The following is a 15,858-nucleotide window of genomic DNA, read 5'->3' as shown; positions in this document are numbered from 1 at the left end:
ATATTTCTGTCTTTGTGCCAATTCCATACTGTCTTGATGACTAGCTTTGTAGTATCATCTGAAATCAGGAAGGTTGATTCCAATAGTTCTATTCTTTATCAAGATTACTCTGGCTATTCAAGATCTTTTGTGCTTCCATACAAATTGTCAAATTATTTATTCTAGTTCTGTGAAAAATATCATTGGTAGTTTGATAGGGTTTGCATTGAATCTACAGGTTGCTTTGGGTAGTGTAGTCATCTTCACTATATTGATTCTTCTAATCCAATAACATAGTATATCTCTCCATCTGTTTGTGTCGTTTTTGATTCTTTAATCGGTGTCTTATAGTTTTATGCACACAGGTCTTTTGTCTCTTTATGTAAATTTATAGCTAATTATTTTATTTTTTTTTGCAATGGTGAATGGGATGTTTCCTTAATTTCACTTTTTGATTGTTTCATTGTTAGTGTATAGGAATGCAAGGGATTCCTGTGTATTAATTTTATATTCTGCATCTTAACTATATTCATTGATTAGCTCTAATAATTTTCTGGTGGCATATTTAGGGTTTTCTGTGTAGAGAATCTGCAAACAGCTTGGGTTTTACCTCTCCTTTTCCTATCTGGATTGCTTTTTTTTTTTCCTGTTTCCTGAGGCTAGGACTTCCAAAACTGTTCAGTAATAATGGTGAATGTGGACACCCTTATCTTGTTCCTGATTTTAGAGAAAATGCTTTCAGTTCTTCACCATTGATAATAATATTTGCTGTGGCTTTGTCATATATAGCCTTTATTATGTTAAAGTATGTCCCTTCAATGCCTACTTTATAGAGATATTTTATCAAACATGTATGTTGAATTTTGTCAAAGGGCATTTCACCTATAAAAAATAGATTTAATTTATTCTCAAGTGCACATGAAACGTTCTTCAGGATAGATCAGATCTTGGGCCACAAATCAGGCCTTATAAATTTTTAAAAATTGAAATCACTTCAAGCATCTCTTCTGATCAAAATGCTGTAAGATTAGGTATCAACTGCAGGGGAAAACAACTATAAAAAACAGAAACAAATGGAGGCTAAACAGCACACTTCTAAATAACCCTCAGATCACTGAATAAATCAAAAAGGAAATCACAGTATGCCTAGAAACAAATGACAATGAAAACTCAAAACCTATGAGATAAAGTAAAAGTAGTAGAAAGATTGAAGTTCATAGCAATACAAGCTTAAATTAAGAAACAAGACAGCCATCAATTAAACAACCTAACTTTACACCTAAATCAAGTAGAACAAAAAGAACAAAAGGTAGTAGAAGGAAAGAAATCATACAAATAAAAGCAGAAATACATGAAAAAGAAATGGAGACATAGCAAAGATCAATAAAATTAAAAGCTGGTATTTTGAGAAGATAAAAAAATTCAGAAATCATTAACTAGCCTCATCAAGAAAAAAAAGACTTAATAAAAGTAGAAATGAAAAAGTAAATGTTACAACAGACAACACAGAAATACAAAGGATCATAAGAGACTACTATGAGCAGCTATATGCCAGTAGAATGGATAACTGGGAAGAATTGGGCAAATTCTTAGAAAATGAATTTATTTAAAGTCTATTTTGTCTATTTGGGTAGTCACCCCTGCTCTTTATGGCTGTCATGTCTATTTCTGTTTACTTTCAGTCTATTTGTGTCTTCGTATTGACACTGAATCTCTTATAGTTTGGACATAACTTTTTCAGTTTCTAGCCATTCTGCCAACCTCCGTATGTTTATTGGAGAGTTTAATACATTTACATTTAAAATAATTATTGATAGGGATGGAAGTAATTTTGTCTGTTTTTATTTGTTTCCTGAATGTCTTATAATTTTTTTTCTCATTTCCTACATTACTGTCTTCTTGTTTGTTTTTTTATAGTGAAATTTTAAAATGGCTTTCTCATTTCCTTTTGTATATATTTTGTATCTATTTTCTTTGTGGTTATTGGTGGTACTGCACTTAATGTCCTAAAGTTATAACACTCCAACTTAAATGTATACCAGCTTAACTTCAGTAACATAAAATTCCGCTCCTTTACAGCTAACCCTATTCTTTTTGGTTGTTGATATCAAAAATTATATCTTTATATCTTTTGTGTCCCAAAAAGGGATCTGAAAAAATCCAGTTATAAAATATTGTTAAAATTATATTAATATTTTTAAAAAATGTATTAGTCTCTTAAGTCTTATAGAAAAAAAAAGTACAGTTACAAACTTCCATTAGAATAGTACTAGCTTTTTTATTGCCCACGTGTTTACTTTTATTGAGTTCTTCATTTCTTCATATGGCTTTGAATTGCTTTCTAGTGTCCTTTTGTTTCAACTTGCAGGATTCCCTTAAGCATTTCTTGCAAGGCAGGTCTAGTAGTAAGGAACTCCCTCAGTTTTTACTTATCTGGAAGTCTTGATTTCTCCCTCACTGTTGAAAGACAGTTTTCCAGGATCTAGATTTCTTGGTTGACAGATTTTTTTTTTCCTTTTAGCACTTCAAATATATCTAGCCACTGCCATCTGTCCTCCAAAGGTTTAGATGCAAAATCTGCTGATAATAAAATTATTGAGGATCCCTTGTATGTGATGAGTCATTCCTCTCTTACTGCTTTCTAAGATTTTCTCTTTGCCTTTGGAGAATTCCATTATAATGCATCTTCTCCTGGTCCTCTTTGAATTAACCTTAGTTTTACACTCATGGCTAAAGTTTTAAGCCGTTATTCCTTCAAGCATTCAGTGTGTCCCCTTTTCTCCCACTTCCCTTCTGAGGCTCCTACCATGTGACTGTTGGCCTACTTGGTTATGTCCCACCGGTCTCTTCAGTTGTAATCACTTTTCTTCAGTCTTTTGTCTTTCTGTTGCTCATATTCAAGAACTTTCATTACCTTATTTCATATTCAGTGATTCTTCTGTTTGCTCACATTTGCCTGTGAATCCCTCTATTGAATCTTTTATTTCAGTGATTGTAGTTTTAAGTTTCAGAATTTCTTTTTGTCCATTTTTTAAAGGTTTTCTTTATCTGTATAGGTATTTCCATTTTCTTCATACATTGTTTTCTTCAGTTTCTCCAATTCTTCCTTCAGTTATTTGAGCATCATTAAGATGGTTGTTTGAAAGTGTTTATCAGTATATCTGCCCTCAGCTCTTTTTCAGGGACAGTTTCTATTGATTTAATTTTTCCTTTCAATGCGCCATAACTTTCTTATTTCTTTGCATGCCTTGTGATATTTTTGCTGACAATTGGACATTTGAATATAAGAAGTGTTACTATGGTGGAACTAGTGGTAAAGAACCTGCCCGCCAACACAGGAAATGTAAGAGACGTGGGTTCCATCTGTGGGCTGGGAAGATCCCCTAGAGAAAGCCATGGCAAACCACTCCAGTACTCTTGCCTGGAGAATCCCATGGACAGAGGAGTCTGGTGAGCTACAATCCATTGAGTCACAAAGAGTCAGATATAACTGAAGTGACTTAACACAGCACATGGAAATCAGATTCTTTCTCAATCACAGGGTTTACTATGACTGATTCTTTGTTATTATTATCAAAGTGTGTCCCTGATCAAACTGAGATCAAACAAAGATCAAACTGAGATAAATTTGAGGTAGCCTCTGGTATTTTCTAAGCCTGCATCTTTCCCTGAACATGCTTGAAAGCATTACTAACTCATTCGTGTCCAACTCTTTATGACCCAATGGACCATAGCCCTGTAGGCTCCTCTGTCCTTGGAATTCTCCAGGCAAGAATACTAGAATGGGTTGCCATTTCCTTTTCCAGGGGATCTTCCCAACCCAGGGATTGAACATGGATCTTCTGCATTGCAAGCAGATTTTTTACCGTCTAAGCCACCAACATGCTTGGTCATTTTCTAATATGTCCATTATATGGAGTTGTTTTTAATTGTCCCAGTCTTTAATATCTGGCCAGGTTCTGTTTGTGGTAAAGAACCTGCCTGCCAATGCAGGAAGCATAAGAGACATGGGAAGATCCCCTGAAGGAGGGCATGGCAATATACTCTAGTATTTTTGCCTGGAGAATCCCATAGACTGTGGAGCCTGGAGGGCTACCGTCCATAGGGTCACAAAGAGTTGCATATGACCAACCTAGATAGCATATTAAAAAGCAGAGACATTACTTTGTCAACAAAGGTCTCTCTAGTCAAGACTATGGTTTTTCCAGTAGTCATGTGTGGATATGAGGGTTGGACTATAAAGAAAGCTGAGTGCTGAAGAATTGATGCTTTTGAACTGTGGTGTTGGAGGAGACTCTTGAGAGTCCCTTGGACTGCAAGGAGATCCAACCAGTCCATCCTAAAAGAGATCAGTCCTGGCTGTTCATTGGAAGGACTGATATTGAAGCTGAAACTCCAATACTTTGGCCACCTGATGCGAAGAGCTGACTCATTATAAAAGACCCTGATGGTGGGAGGGATTGGGGGCAGGAGGAAAAGGGGACAACAGAGGATGAGATGGTTTGATGGCATCACCGATTCAATAGACATGAGTTTGGGTAAACTACGGGAGTTGGTGATGGACAGGGAGGCCTGGCGTGCTGCGGTTCACGGGGTTGCAGAGTTGGACACGACTGAATGACTGAACTGAACTGAACTGAAGTGAATGAGCACCCACTGCAAAAGGATTAAAAAAAAAAAAAAGAAAAGAAAAAGAAAAGGGAGGCATTAAAAGATGACAGTTAATTAAATCCCAGGATTTTACAACAATTGTGGGAGGTTTAACAACAATTGCCACTGCCTCTTTATATCTTTACCTCTGTGATCAAAAGCCTCAGTCAGGGATTAGTGCACAGATCCTTGATTTCTTAATAAAAAAGCCTTTTTTTTCCTATCCTGGCTTTTTATGTGCTACTTATGCCAGAAACGTGTGTACAGCTGCCTGCCTCAGATGTGAAGGGTGATAGGTAGTTGCTTCTGTACATGTACAACATAAGTTGATCAGTGTTAACCAAGATTTACCTTCCATGTCCTTGTCTAGAAGTTGCAAACATTCAGTAGACCTGGCAGTTCCAAGATAGTTACATAAGACAGATCCTGCTAGTGCAGTTGTTGTGTAGGTGTGGAGACAAATGCCTGTTGCTTCCGCCTCTGCTATCTTCCCCAAGTACTCTCTTGTGTGAGTGTCTAAGTGTCACGGAACCTTAAAAGTTATAAACAAGAAAAAGTAATTTAGAAAAGGCTGAGTCTTAAGACACTAGTCCTCTGCCAGATGGAGCTTGTATATATGAATATATTTGATAATCCATATTTAGGACAGATCCAAATAATCAGTAAGTTAGAAAAGAGTTGATATCCTGACAATGGTAGAGTGGGGTTTGTTATCCTTATCCTGCATAAAATTGGAGAAATTATTGTATTGGTTAACTAGGACTATACAAGTATTTCACAGTTAATACCATATTCTTTATCTTCCAAAAATACTTGAGGTAAAGTGGGTGGAGACAGACTGCAAGACACAGAAGAAGAGTGGATTAGTCTAGCAGGAGTCTTCTATTGATGAAGGGGAATTGAGATATCAAATTAATGATATCTTTGGTACATAAGCAGCCAATGAGGGAAATTGTAATGTTAAGGTGAATCAAAGCCTACATGTACATAAGTTATAGAGCTATTTCTCTACACATTCCAATGTTTCTTGAAGCTAAACTATGAAAAGAGAAACTTAGAAAGAATTGACTACTTAACAGATGTGTTTGTGTATTTGTCATCTAGCTGTGTCCAACTCTTTGCAACCCCATGGACTGGGGCCTGCCAGGCTCCTCTGTCCATGGAATTCTCCAGACAAGAATACTGGAGTGGGTTGCCATACCCTTCTCCAGGTACTTAACAGATACGGAATATAAATCTTGGTAAAGTTATTAATCCTGAATTTTTTATATGTGGTCCTATGCCAAAAAAGACATTTAAAAACAGTTAAAATAGTGTAGGTGCTGACCTTGTGAGGAAAAAATAAATTCATATGAAATATGATTGTTTTCTCTTTTAAAAGTATTTAATCCAGCTCAACAGTAAATTCAGAAGCATAAGTTAATATACATAAAAATGCTGTATTGTCTAAACAGGAGCTAACAAACTGTCAGAATATCTTGGCATCTGAACTAGTGAAAATCTCTGCAGATTTTATTGCATTTTTTTCTTCCAAATAGTTCTAGAATTATTCTTCAGAGTACCTCAAAGTATCTAAATATGCAATGTTAATATTTTTCTGCTAATCTGCACTACAAATAAGAACACATGTATCATTAGTGGAGTTAATATATCATAAAACACAGAGATTAATATTTGCTAATTCTGAGAGATCATCCAGCATATACAGTTGACTTTATAGATAAGAAGATTATCATAAAGAATAAATAACTTGTTTAGATTAGTAACAGTAACTGGACAAGAGCTAAAATATGATTCTCCATTTGAAAATATTTTTATCTACATAAATACTATAGAGAGAATTTGTGTTAAATAGTTCATTTTCATCATAATTCTTTAAGGGAAAAAAAATCTTGATTGTTTCAATAAAAATATAGTGTCCTTGCCACTACATTTATAAATAACAAAAGAAAAAGCAATGCATGTTGAATAAACTGTTTTCTCCCATAATTATAAGAGAAGAAAACAGGGTACAAAAAGTCAAATCTCAATGACTTAAAATGCAGAGTTAACATCTGAAAAAAAAAAAAAATCCATCCTATTTTAATGCTAGTAATTATTATGTTAGTTTACAGACAGCATGTCAGGTCATGCACCTTGTATTTGAATTCATAAAGGCAGAAATCTGATTTAATGTGCATAATTACTAAGATATATAACAGTTCCTATCCCGTCATCAGTTGTACTAATGTAGCATCAATGATGACCTGAATGCTATTGAAATATTTAATTATCATCACACATCTAAATGCCTGTCTGGTCATGTTGTTCAGGATAGTAAAACTCAAACATATTAAATAATTAATTTTATAAATGTTTCATCATATTCAATTGAAAACCATAAAAGTGTGCATTAAATAAAAATGTATGCTTTACTTTGAAATTTAGCTTCTGTTATGGATGGCATTGATTTGTTTATTGCAAACAATGCATTTCAGTAACAGTTTCAACATGTTCAAAATGTGCAACATATACAGTTTTTGCAATGTAATTAGTTAGAAATTGAGGAAGCTTAATTATAAAATTGAATTGTTCATGAAAATCTATTTCATACTCTCTATGGATTAAGCAGTCTCTCTTCATAAAACCTTCTATAGTTGTTTAAAGAAATTAAGTGTGGTTAATCAGAGGGAACATTATGGTTTGACACTTAATTTGAAAGCCCTGTCTTGAAGCTGTGAATGATTGCTTATAGAATTACATACACCAATGAGAACCCAAATAGGAAATCCATTTATGCTCCAAGTAGATTAACAGTATTGATGTAAGCCAGGGTGGTATTGTCTATCTTTTTGTAAGTAATCGTTCATAAAAGCATGTGTATATATAAATATAAATATGGATATATATTTTCTAAAATGTCTAGTTTATTTTTAGTCTCATTTGATAGATTAAAAATAGTAAAATAGCATTACACTAATTATTGTACATTAGAAGGCAGATCTGTGATTTTAAAGTCATTTTTCTATGCCGTCAGGTCAGTCCTTTTGATTTCAGTACAGAGGTGAGCTATCAAGTTTTAAAGCTTAGCTTTAAAAAAAAAAAGGCAATGGTGAAACAGTCTCAATGGTGTTGGTAAACTATTTTTCATCTTTATTTAATCTACATTCTTCTGTTTTTCAGTGCCACCAGTGATCACAATGCCTCAGAAATCTTTTAATGCCACAGCGGAGAGAGGAGAAGAGATGACATTTTCCTGCAGGGCCTCAGGCTCTCCTGAGCCCACCATCTCCTGGTACAGGTAGGTTATGTACCCACACTCTCTTGCCTTGCGTCCATAGTCAGGCTTCTGGGAAAATACTTACAATCTTATCATTTTGTCTGGAAGGAAACCATTATTTTTGAATTTCATTTAAAAAATGATGAGGCTTTTGTTTCCAGTTCAGTTGGTTAAATTGTTGAAGAGAGCAACACAGTGATTTAATACAAGTCAAAGGCTGCGTTTATAGCTTTGGTCAGTCTAACAGGCATGTTTCTGGCTAAAATGGGTCCAGGAGCCCTGTGACTGATTCAGCCATTTTACTGTTACTACTGGAGAGTGCCCAGAAGTGGGAAATCTAGTAAGATGCCACTGTTGTATGCCCCTGGTGGCTGAGACAGTAACGAGTCGGCCTGCAACGTGGGAGACCTGGGTTCAGTCCCTGGGTCGGGAAGATCCCTGAAGAAGGGAATGATTACCCACTCTAGTACTCTTGCCTGGAGAACCCCGTGGACAGAGGAGCCTGGTGGGCTACAGTCCAAGCGATTGCAAAGAGTCAGACACAACTGAGCGATTAACCCACACAAACATAATTGTATGTTTTGTTCGCATACTATATTATGACAAATAAAGGTAATTTTCTAGAGCTAAATTATAATAAATTTAATGTTATATAAAGATTCAGATGAATAAAGTCTCTATTATAAATCTATTGTTTTACAATTCACTTTTATATATTTTCTGAATTTTTAAATGTTATTTGATTTCTGTTAACATAGAACAGATATGAAAATATTCCATTCTTTTAGGTTGTGACTCACGCTGTTAAAATGGAGACAATGAAAGTTTAAAAATGGAGTCTTTTAAACATGTATTAGCTATTAATTAAGGTTACTACTGAAGCAAATTTATAAATATCATGTTATAAATCATATGCTATAGAATAGCTTCAAGAAAACAATTAGAAAACAAGAAAAAAATATATTCAAGTTGACAAAATTGCCCATAAGAATGATTAGGTTTTAAATAACATTTTAAGGAGAATAATTGAAATTCAAAACTATTTTTCATTACTTTCTGAGCATTTACTGATATTATCTTCAGGTTTCAAGTCCTTATTTAACCACTTAGCATAGCAGGTAGCAATAAACAAGATATTTCTTCAGACAGGTGTTTTTAGACTTTCTTTGCTAATTCCTTTCTGACACACTGTTGATATTTTTAAGGTGATTACACATCAAACATTAATACATTCACCCCAGATAATTATCATGTTTCTCAGAGACTTCTGGTTTCTAATGTGTACCCTTAACAGTCAATATTAGATCTAACCACAGCAAGGAAAAGCTCTTGGATCATTCATTACGGTGAACAAATATCATTTTAGAATCTTATTCTCACCATTTTATCTTTCTGGAGAGACTGCCTTTTGGTTTAGATTTTCTTCTTAAGTTTAATATTAGTTCAAAATTCTCATATGTATGTGGAAATATAAAAATCATGCAGTCTAGAATGAATCAGAGGCTACTATAATTGAATAACTTAACTCCATAGTTCTGCATCTCCATTTTTTTTTTCATATGACATTAGTCTCATCATTTGACTGGAATAAAATAATAGATATTCTACTTGCTGGATGTATACTATACAGTGGGAGAATTGGAATATATGGTACTATTCTTAAAGGAGGTAAAATTGGTATCAGAGAGAAGTTTTTACTGCGATGTATTTACCTGTGTATATAGAAATGTTTGGACTTCCCCGGTGGTTCCGCGGTAAAGAATCCACCTGCAATACAGGAGCCACAGGAGACACGGGTTTGATCCCTGTGTCGGGAAGATCCCCAGGAGGAAGGCATGGCAACCCAATCCCAGTATCCTTATCCCACGGACAGAGGAGCCTGGTGGGCTACAGTCCATGGGGTTGCAAAGAGTTGGACATAACTGAGTGACTACCACTTTCACATACATGTTATTTTTGTGAAAAAAAATTCCAAAAAGCATAGGGCAGCAGCACAGAGAGAAAAATCCAGACTGCCTGTTGCATAGTGATACTATCTCCAAGAAGTGTGAGTGAAGTCAGTAAAGAAGGTAATTTAAGACCAAGCATTGAAGAAAAATAAGAATTTTTCACAAAGAAAACCAGAAGCACTTGGCGACATGAAAACCAAAGTGGGGATAAAAACAGAAACTCTGAATATTACTTTCTTCATTTCCGCTCCAATGTTTCTTCTTCTGAGAATCGTATACTTATTCTTTTGAGAATACCATGTGGATTTGTATTGTTAACTGTTTTAATTGGTGTATTCCATGGGTTTTCAAATATTAAAACAACCTTGCATTCCTTAGACTAAACCCACTTGTAATGTCTAATATGCTGTTAATTCCGCCAGAGTGTTTTTCATCATTCTACCTTTTTTGTCTGTAAGTTTGCTAGAAGCCTTTTTTGTTTGTTTTCTATTCTTCTCTTACCAAGCTCATATATGACTTCCTTCAGCATATAGAATGTAATAGCTATTTAAATGATGTTGTCTACTAATAGTATCATCTGTGTCTTTTCTGAATATTTTATACTAATTGATTTTTTTTAACTTATTATAGGTCATATTTTCCTGCCTATTTACTATCCTGCCAATTTTTATCGGGTGCCAGGTAGAGAGTTTTATGTTTTCAGGTGCTGGATATTTTCATTTTCTTTTACTTTAGCTTTGGATGCAGTTAAGGTACTTGGGAGAAGTTGATCTTCTTGAGATTTGCTTTAAAGCTCTTTTAGATGGATATGGAGCAACCTTTCAGTATAAGATTAATTTGGCTTCATTACTGAAGCAATATTCTTGTAAGGAGGCAATTTAATACCTTGTGTTTTAGGAGGTCTTTCTACTCTGGATCGAAGGAATGCAAATTCTTCCTGGTCTATGGTGAGCTCCTGGTATTACTGTGCTTTATTTATTCTAGTGGTTCTTTCCTTAGTCTGGGGAAGCCTTACTTGCATACACTGTACCACAGCCTTGTAAATCAACTACATTCCTATAAAATTTTTTAAGAAGATTGATTGGGAAAGCTCTGCAGATTCTTCAGTTCTCTCTTGTGCCTTCTCACATTTTTATTTTTTAAACCTGTAAATTCTAGTCACTTTAACTTCCCCCAGCTGAGAACTCTGTCTTCCACTACACTTCAGAGACCCTGTCTGGATCCACTGAGAGTTTGTTTATTTGTTTTTTTCCAGACATGGACATTTTACAGAAATGCATTATGGATAACAATGACTACTTTCTATATAATAGGTTTATTGGGAGGGACACAATTAGAACTAGTACCTGAATTATTATTCTTTAATAGTATTTTTAAACTGAACTCTTTAAGGAAACATGATCTCTTTTTAAAAATTAATTTATTTATTTTAATTGGAGGCTAATTACTTTAAAATATTGTAACAATTTTTGCCATATATTGACATGAATCAGCCATGGCTGATAATTAATAATTAATTTATTATAATAGAAGAGAAAGAAAAAGATGATGGCTGGAATACTCTGGGAATTTTCTTGGATGTACATGTGTCCCCATCCTGAACCCCCCCCACCAGCTCCCTCCCCATCCCACCCCTCAGGGACATCCCAGTGCACTGGCCCTGAGCACCCTGATCTTTACAAATTGACTGCTTTAAATTCTTCAAGACATACCCATTCATGTCAAAGCCTAGATCATGGATTTTTCCCCAAGAAAATTCACAGAGTATTCCAACCATCATCTTTTTCTTTCTCTTCTGTTATAATAGGTCCCTCACTCCTCCCAGCACACACACAAAGTTATGAATAAATGCACTAATGGGATCTATATTACCCTCTATTACTGCCAGTCAGATTATGAATTCTTCAAATAAGTGGCTTTGTCCCACTCATCTGCTGTATTTCAAACCTTTAGAACAGTATTTCACATAAAGTAAAGAAAAATCCCTTTATCATAAAAAACACTAGAATTTACTTAACTTGCTGCTTATAATGCTGTGTAAACCTAAGCCTTTTCATCTGTGGATTGAGGGGTGGGGAAACCATATTTAGATGTTTAGTTCTCTTACCTGTGAATGAGGATGGGCGGGAAAATGCACATGTATGGGCTAATTGTATTTATCCAGGTGAAAAAGAGAAAGAAAGTGAGTCTTAAGCCACAAATTGCTAAAACTTCTAATTGATGATGATACAAATGAATACTTCTTTATTGACCAGATTAAGAATTGGGGTAAAAGCCCTATCTGTACATAAAATTCTAGACAGAAATGCTGAAATCTTATTATTCATACTTGAAAATGTTTGATTACTGAAATTGTGAAAAAGCATAAAATTGCAGAGCACTGTATACATTTGCCGTTTAGTATTTGCCCAGTGTTGTAGTACACCACTTGTGAATTTTTTTGCACACTTTATGGTATATTTAGACATGTCAATAAAAACTGGAAAAATGGATGTTATTGAGTCATAGAAAATACAAATTATTTTAAGATATGTGGCAGTACTTTCTAGAAAGCAGAACTAGAACTCACTGAAAAGATCATTTAGAATATCAGAAAAATATTGTTTCTTTCTAAGAAAATTTCTAATAATTCTTGTGTACATTTCCTTTTTAATTTAAATTCATATGGACAGGTAAAACTCCCTACCCCTAAAGTGAAGTTGCTCAGTCATATCCGATTCTTTGCGATCCAATGGACTGTAGCCTGCCAGGCTCCTCCGTTCATGGGATTCTCCAGGCAAGAATACTGCAGTGGGTAGCCTTTCCTTCTCCAGGGGATCTTCCCAACTCAGGGATTGAGCCCAGGTCTCCTGCAATGGCAAGCAGACTACTTACGATCTGAGCCACCAAGGAAGTAACACCTAAAGGGAGACCCTAAATTTTTATACTTCTTGTTGTTGGTTAGTCATTCAGTCATGTCTGATTGTTTTGCGACCCCTTGGACTGTAGCCCACCAGCCTCCTCTGGGAAATCATGGGATTTCCCAGACAAGAATAGTGGAGTGAAAGTTGGTTGCCATTTCCTTCTCCAGGGGATCTTCCCAGTGCAGGGATCGAGCCTACATCTCCTGCATTGAAGGTGGATTCTTTACCCTGAGGCATTGGGGAAGTCTATTGTGTCCCTGTAACCTAGTAAATAAATATATTTCATAGATAAGTGTTGACTTACCAGAATAAAGCTTTTTTTATTTTTATTTTTGCTAATAATCAAGTCTGAAATTAACAAAAGTGCTTTTGCCTAAGGTGTGTGAAGATTTCAACACAACTCAAGTGTTATTCTTGCCTCTAAAGTCAAAGCAACTTTCAAGTATAATGTTACTACTTATGCATTAAATTTTTTTGAGCTAATAAATGTATAAGTTTAGTTGGAATATAGCTTTATGTATCAATGACAGTAGCCATGAAGTGATTGACATTATAGGTCAAAATGCTAAAGGGATCTGATCCTGAAAAATGAACTCAGATTTATGAAGATCAACCTGTTTCCTTCTTTAGGAATGGCAAGTTCATTGAAGAAAATGAAAAGTACTCATTGAAAGGAAGCAATACAGAACTCACTGTCAGGAACATAATCAATAGTGATGGGGGCCCTTATATCTGCAAGGCCACAAATAAGGCAGGAGAAGATGAAAAGCAGGTGCTTCTCCAAGTCTTTGGTAAGTATTATAGCATAGTAGTTAAAACTTTGATGTCTAGAGGAAGGTCTGGATCAAATTGGGGATGTCTCTGTCACTTATATGAGCTACTTATAATTAAATTAATTTCTAAACCTAAGTTTTAGTTTTCTCATCTCTAAAATATATTTTAAAATTGCAGCTACAAGATAGATTTATTTAAGAATTATATGAGATTACACATGTAAATTTTTATAAAATATTTGATGAACTCATAGCAGAGGCTGGAATAAAAATTTTTTAAATTATACATAAAGAAATATATTGTATCTGTGGGTTGTTCTTCATAAATGTTTAAATGACACATTTTGGGTTCTGTTTTACTTTTAATATACTTCGAGAGTTCATTCAAAAGGCTATAATTAGGAACATTGACCTGTAACCATGATTAAATATTCCCTTTTCATTTTATTAAAAGGACATGCAATATAAATACCTTCCACATTAGAGCCATATCTCTTTCTTTACAGAACTTATAGAAAGTACAAAAATCAGTATATTTATTTTTTAATTATTGATTTAGCTTCTATTATATTTGTAAGAGGAGAAGATTTTGGTGGTGGATATTTAGAATATGATTATTCTCTTTAAAAAGCAAACACTAAGAATCATATGCACTACTAATATTTAGTATGCTTTCTCCATTTTTAACAATGTTGTTATCACAACACTTTCCCAACAATGAGAGGGGCAGGAAGGAAGGAGTACTTTGAAGAGTAGAAGGGACCAGTGTTTGCATTTGGCAGATGCAGCAATACTGTTTAGACCAAAAAATGAATGGTATATACCTGTGGACACACCCTTGGCCAGTTGGTCCTTGAGCAGCTGTAATAGAAATATTTCTTGTACCAGGGAGATTTTCATAAAGCCTATATTCTAGTTAAGTAAGACAGACAGTAAAGAATATACCAAAGTATATTAAAATAAAAATAAAATTAGAATAATAAGGTGTTCTAAGAAGAATGTGAAACTAGATCAGTCTAAAAAGGGCTATTATTTTGGAGATCATGATGTTGGAAAGTTTCTCAGAAGGGTTATGCATAGATGTGTTTACAAAAATATCTTTAATGATGAGAAATCAGCAAAGCTATGAACCAGGAGAAAATTGTTCACATAGAACAAAGACAAATACATTATTTCTAACAATTCTCAAAATTATTAGAAATTATAGAAAGCATATAATTTATTCAAGTATTATTTCCCACTTAAGAAAATGTTCTTTTTAAAATGTGCAATGCTAAACATGACTTAGTATAAACTAAATTAATAATTAGAAATGATAGACTTTGAGATAATTTCAAAGGATAATCTTAATCTATCTCAATGAGCGCATATGAAATACTGTTTAATTATTTTTTTAAATTTAAGTGACACTGAGTAAGAACAAAGAAAAGGTTTCTAATTTTTTTTTACCTTTTAAATATAAAATAATGAATGAAAACTAATATGCTACTTGACTGTTGTAATTATTTTGCATAGTAACAGTGAACAGATTCATATTGTGTTTGATACAAAATTGTGCATATATAGTGGAAATAAAGCTAAAACCGTTAAAGTCAATGGAATAAACATTGAATTAAAAAAATTATATATGTCCTGTTTCTGATATCAAGAATTTATTTTTCTAAGAAAAGAACAACATACATCTACTTCAAAATTGATTACATTTAATGATTTAAAAAAAACTGTTACTTGCTCTGAAGTAACAGGTGCTGACTTTTATCACTTTTATGTTCAAACAAATAAAAGCTTAAGAAATTCTGACAATACAGAGTTTAAAATGTTAAACCTCTTTGGCATAAAATTTGTTAAGGGACATGATTTTAATATTAATATAATTTAAATTAGTAGACATGATGGTTTGGTCTTCTAGCTGTCATAATTACAAAGAAATAATTATCTATTCTTTCTAATAATATTAAGGCAATCTAAGGGCAAAATAAATCAACCATAATAATAAAGATAAATAGTATGCATATATATTTACTTGTTAAGTATTTTAAGTATTGTACATAGTTGCACTTACTATGTATTCAGGGTACAGTCACTATTTACCCCCCTTTTGTGAAACTGTTTCTTAAGTTTAAGAGATAATCACTACAAAAGCAAATGTCATACACAGACACACACACATAGTACACTTGTGGTTTTAAGAGGACATTTTAATTTTGTAGCTTTAAGAGGAAAAAATTAAATAGCTTTAGTTGACAAAATCTTGGAAAGGATTATATTTTTCTATTGGTTTCTAAACCACTTCAAATTATTTTTATAATCGTAATCTATGAACATTATTTTTAAAGCTCTTTCTC

General features: G+C 33.9%; 1 protein-coding gene across 2 annotated transcripts in view; it reads left to right on the top strand.

Annotated features, from left to right (window-relative positions):
- The window catches only part of NCAM2 (neural cell adhesion molecule 2), a 550,011-nt gene that overhangs the window by 375,618 nt on the left and 158,535 nt on the right, over positions 1–15,858 (top strand). For both annotated transcript variants that reach the window (XM_061134054.1, XM_061134055.1), the window contains exons 6-7: positions 7,792–7,909; positions 13,371–13,531. In XM_061134054.1, the coding sequence (XP_060990037.1) occupies positions 7,792–7,909; positions 13,371–13,531 (279 nt within the window). The remainder of the gene's footprint in view (positions 1–7,791; positions 7,910–13,370; positions 13,532–15,858) is intronic.

Source organism: Dama dama, chromosome 31, assembly GCF_033118175.1.
Source record: "Dama dama isolate Ldn47 chromosome 31, ASM3311817v1, whole genome shotgun sequence".
NCBI lineage: Eukaryota > Metazoa > Chordata > Mammalia > Artiodactyla > Cervidae > Dama > Dama dama.
Note: the sequence above shows the minus strand (reverse complement) of the source record. Positions and strands in the feature narration are given on the sequence as shown.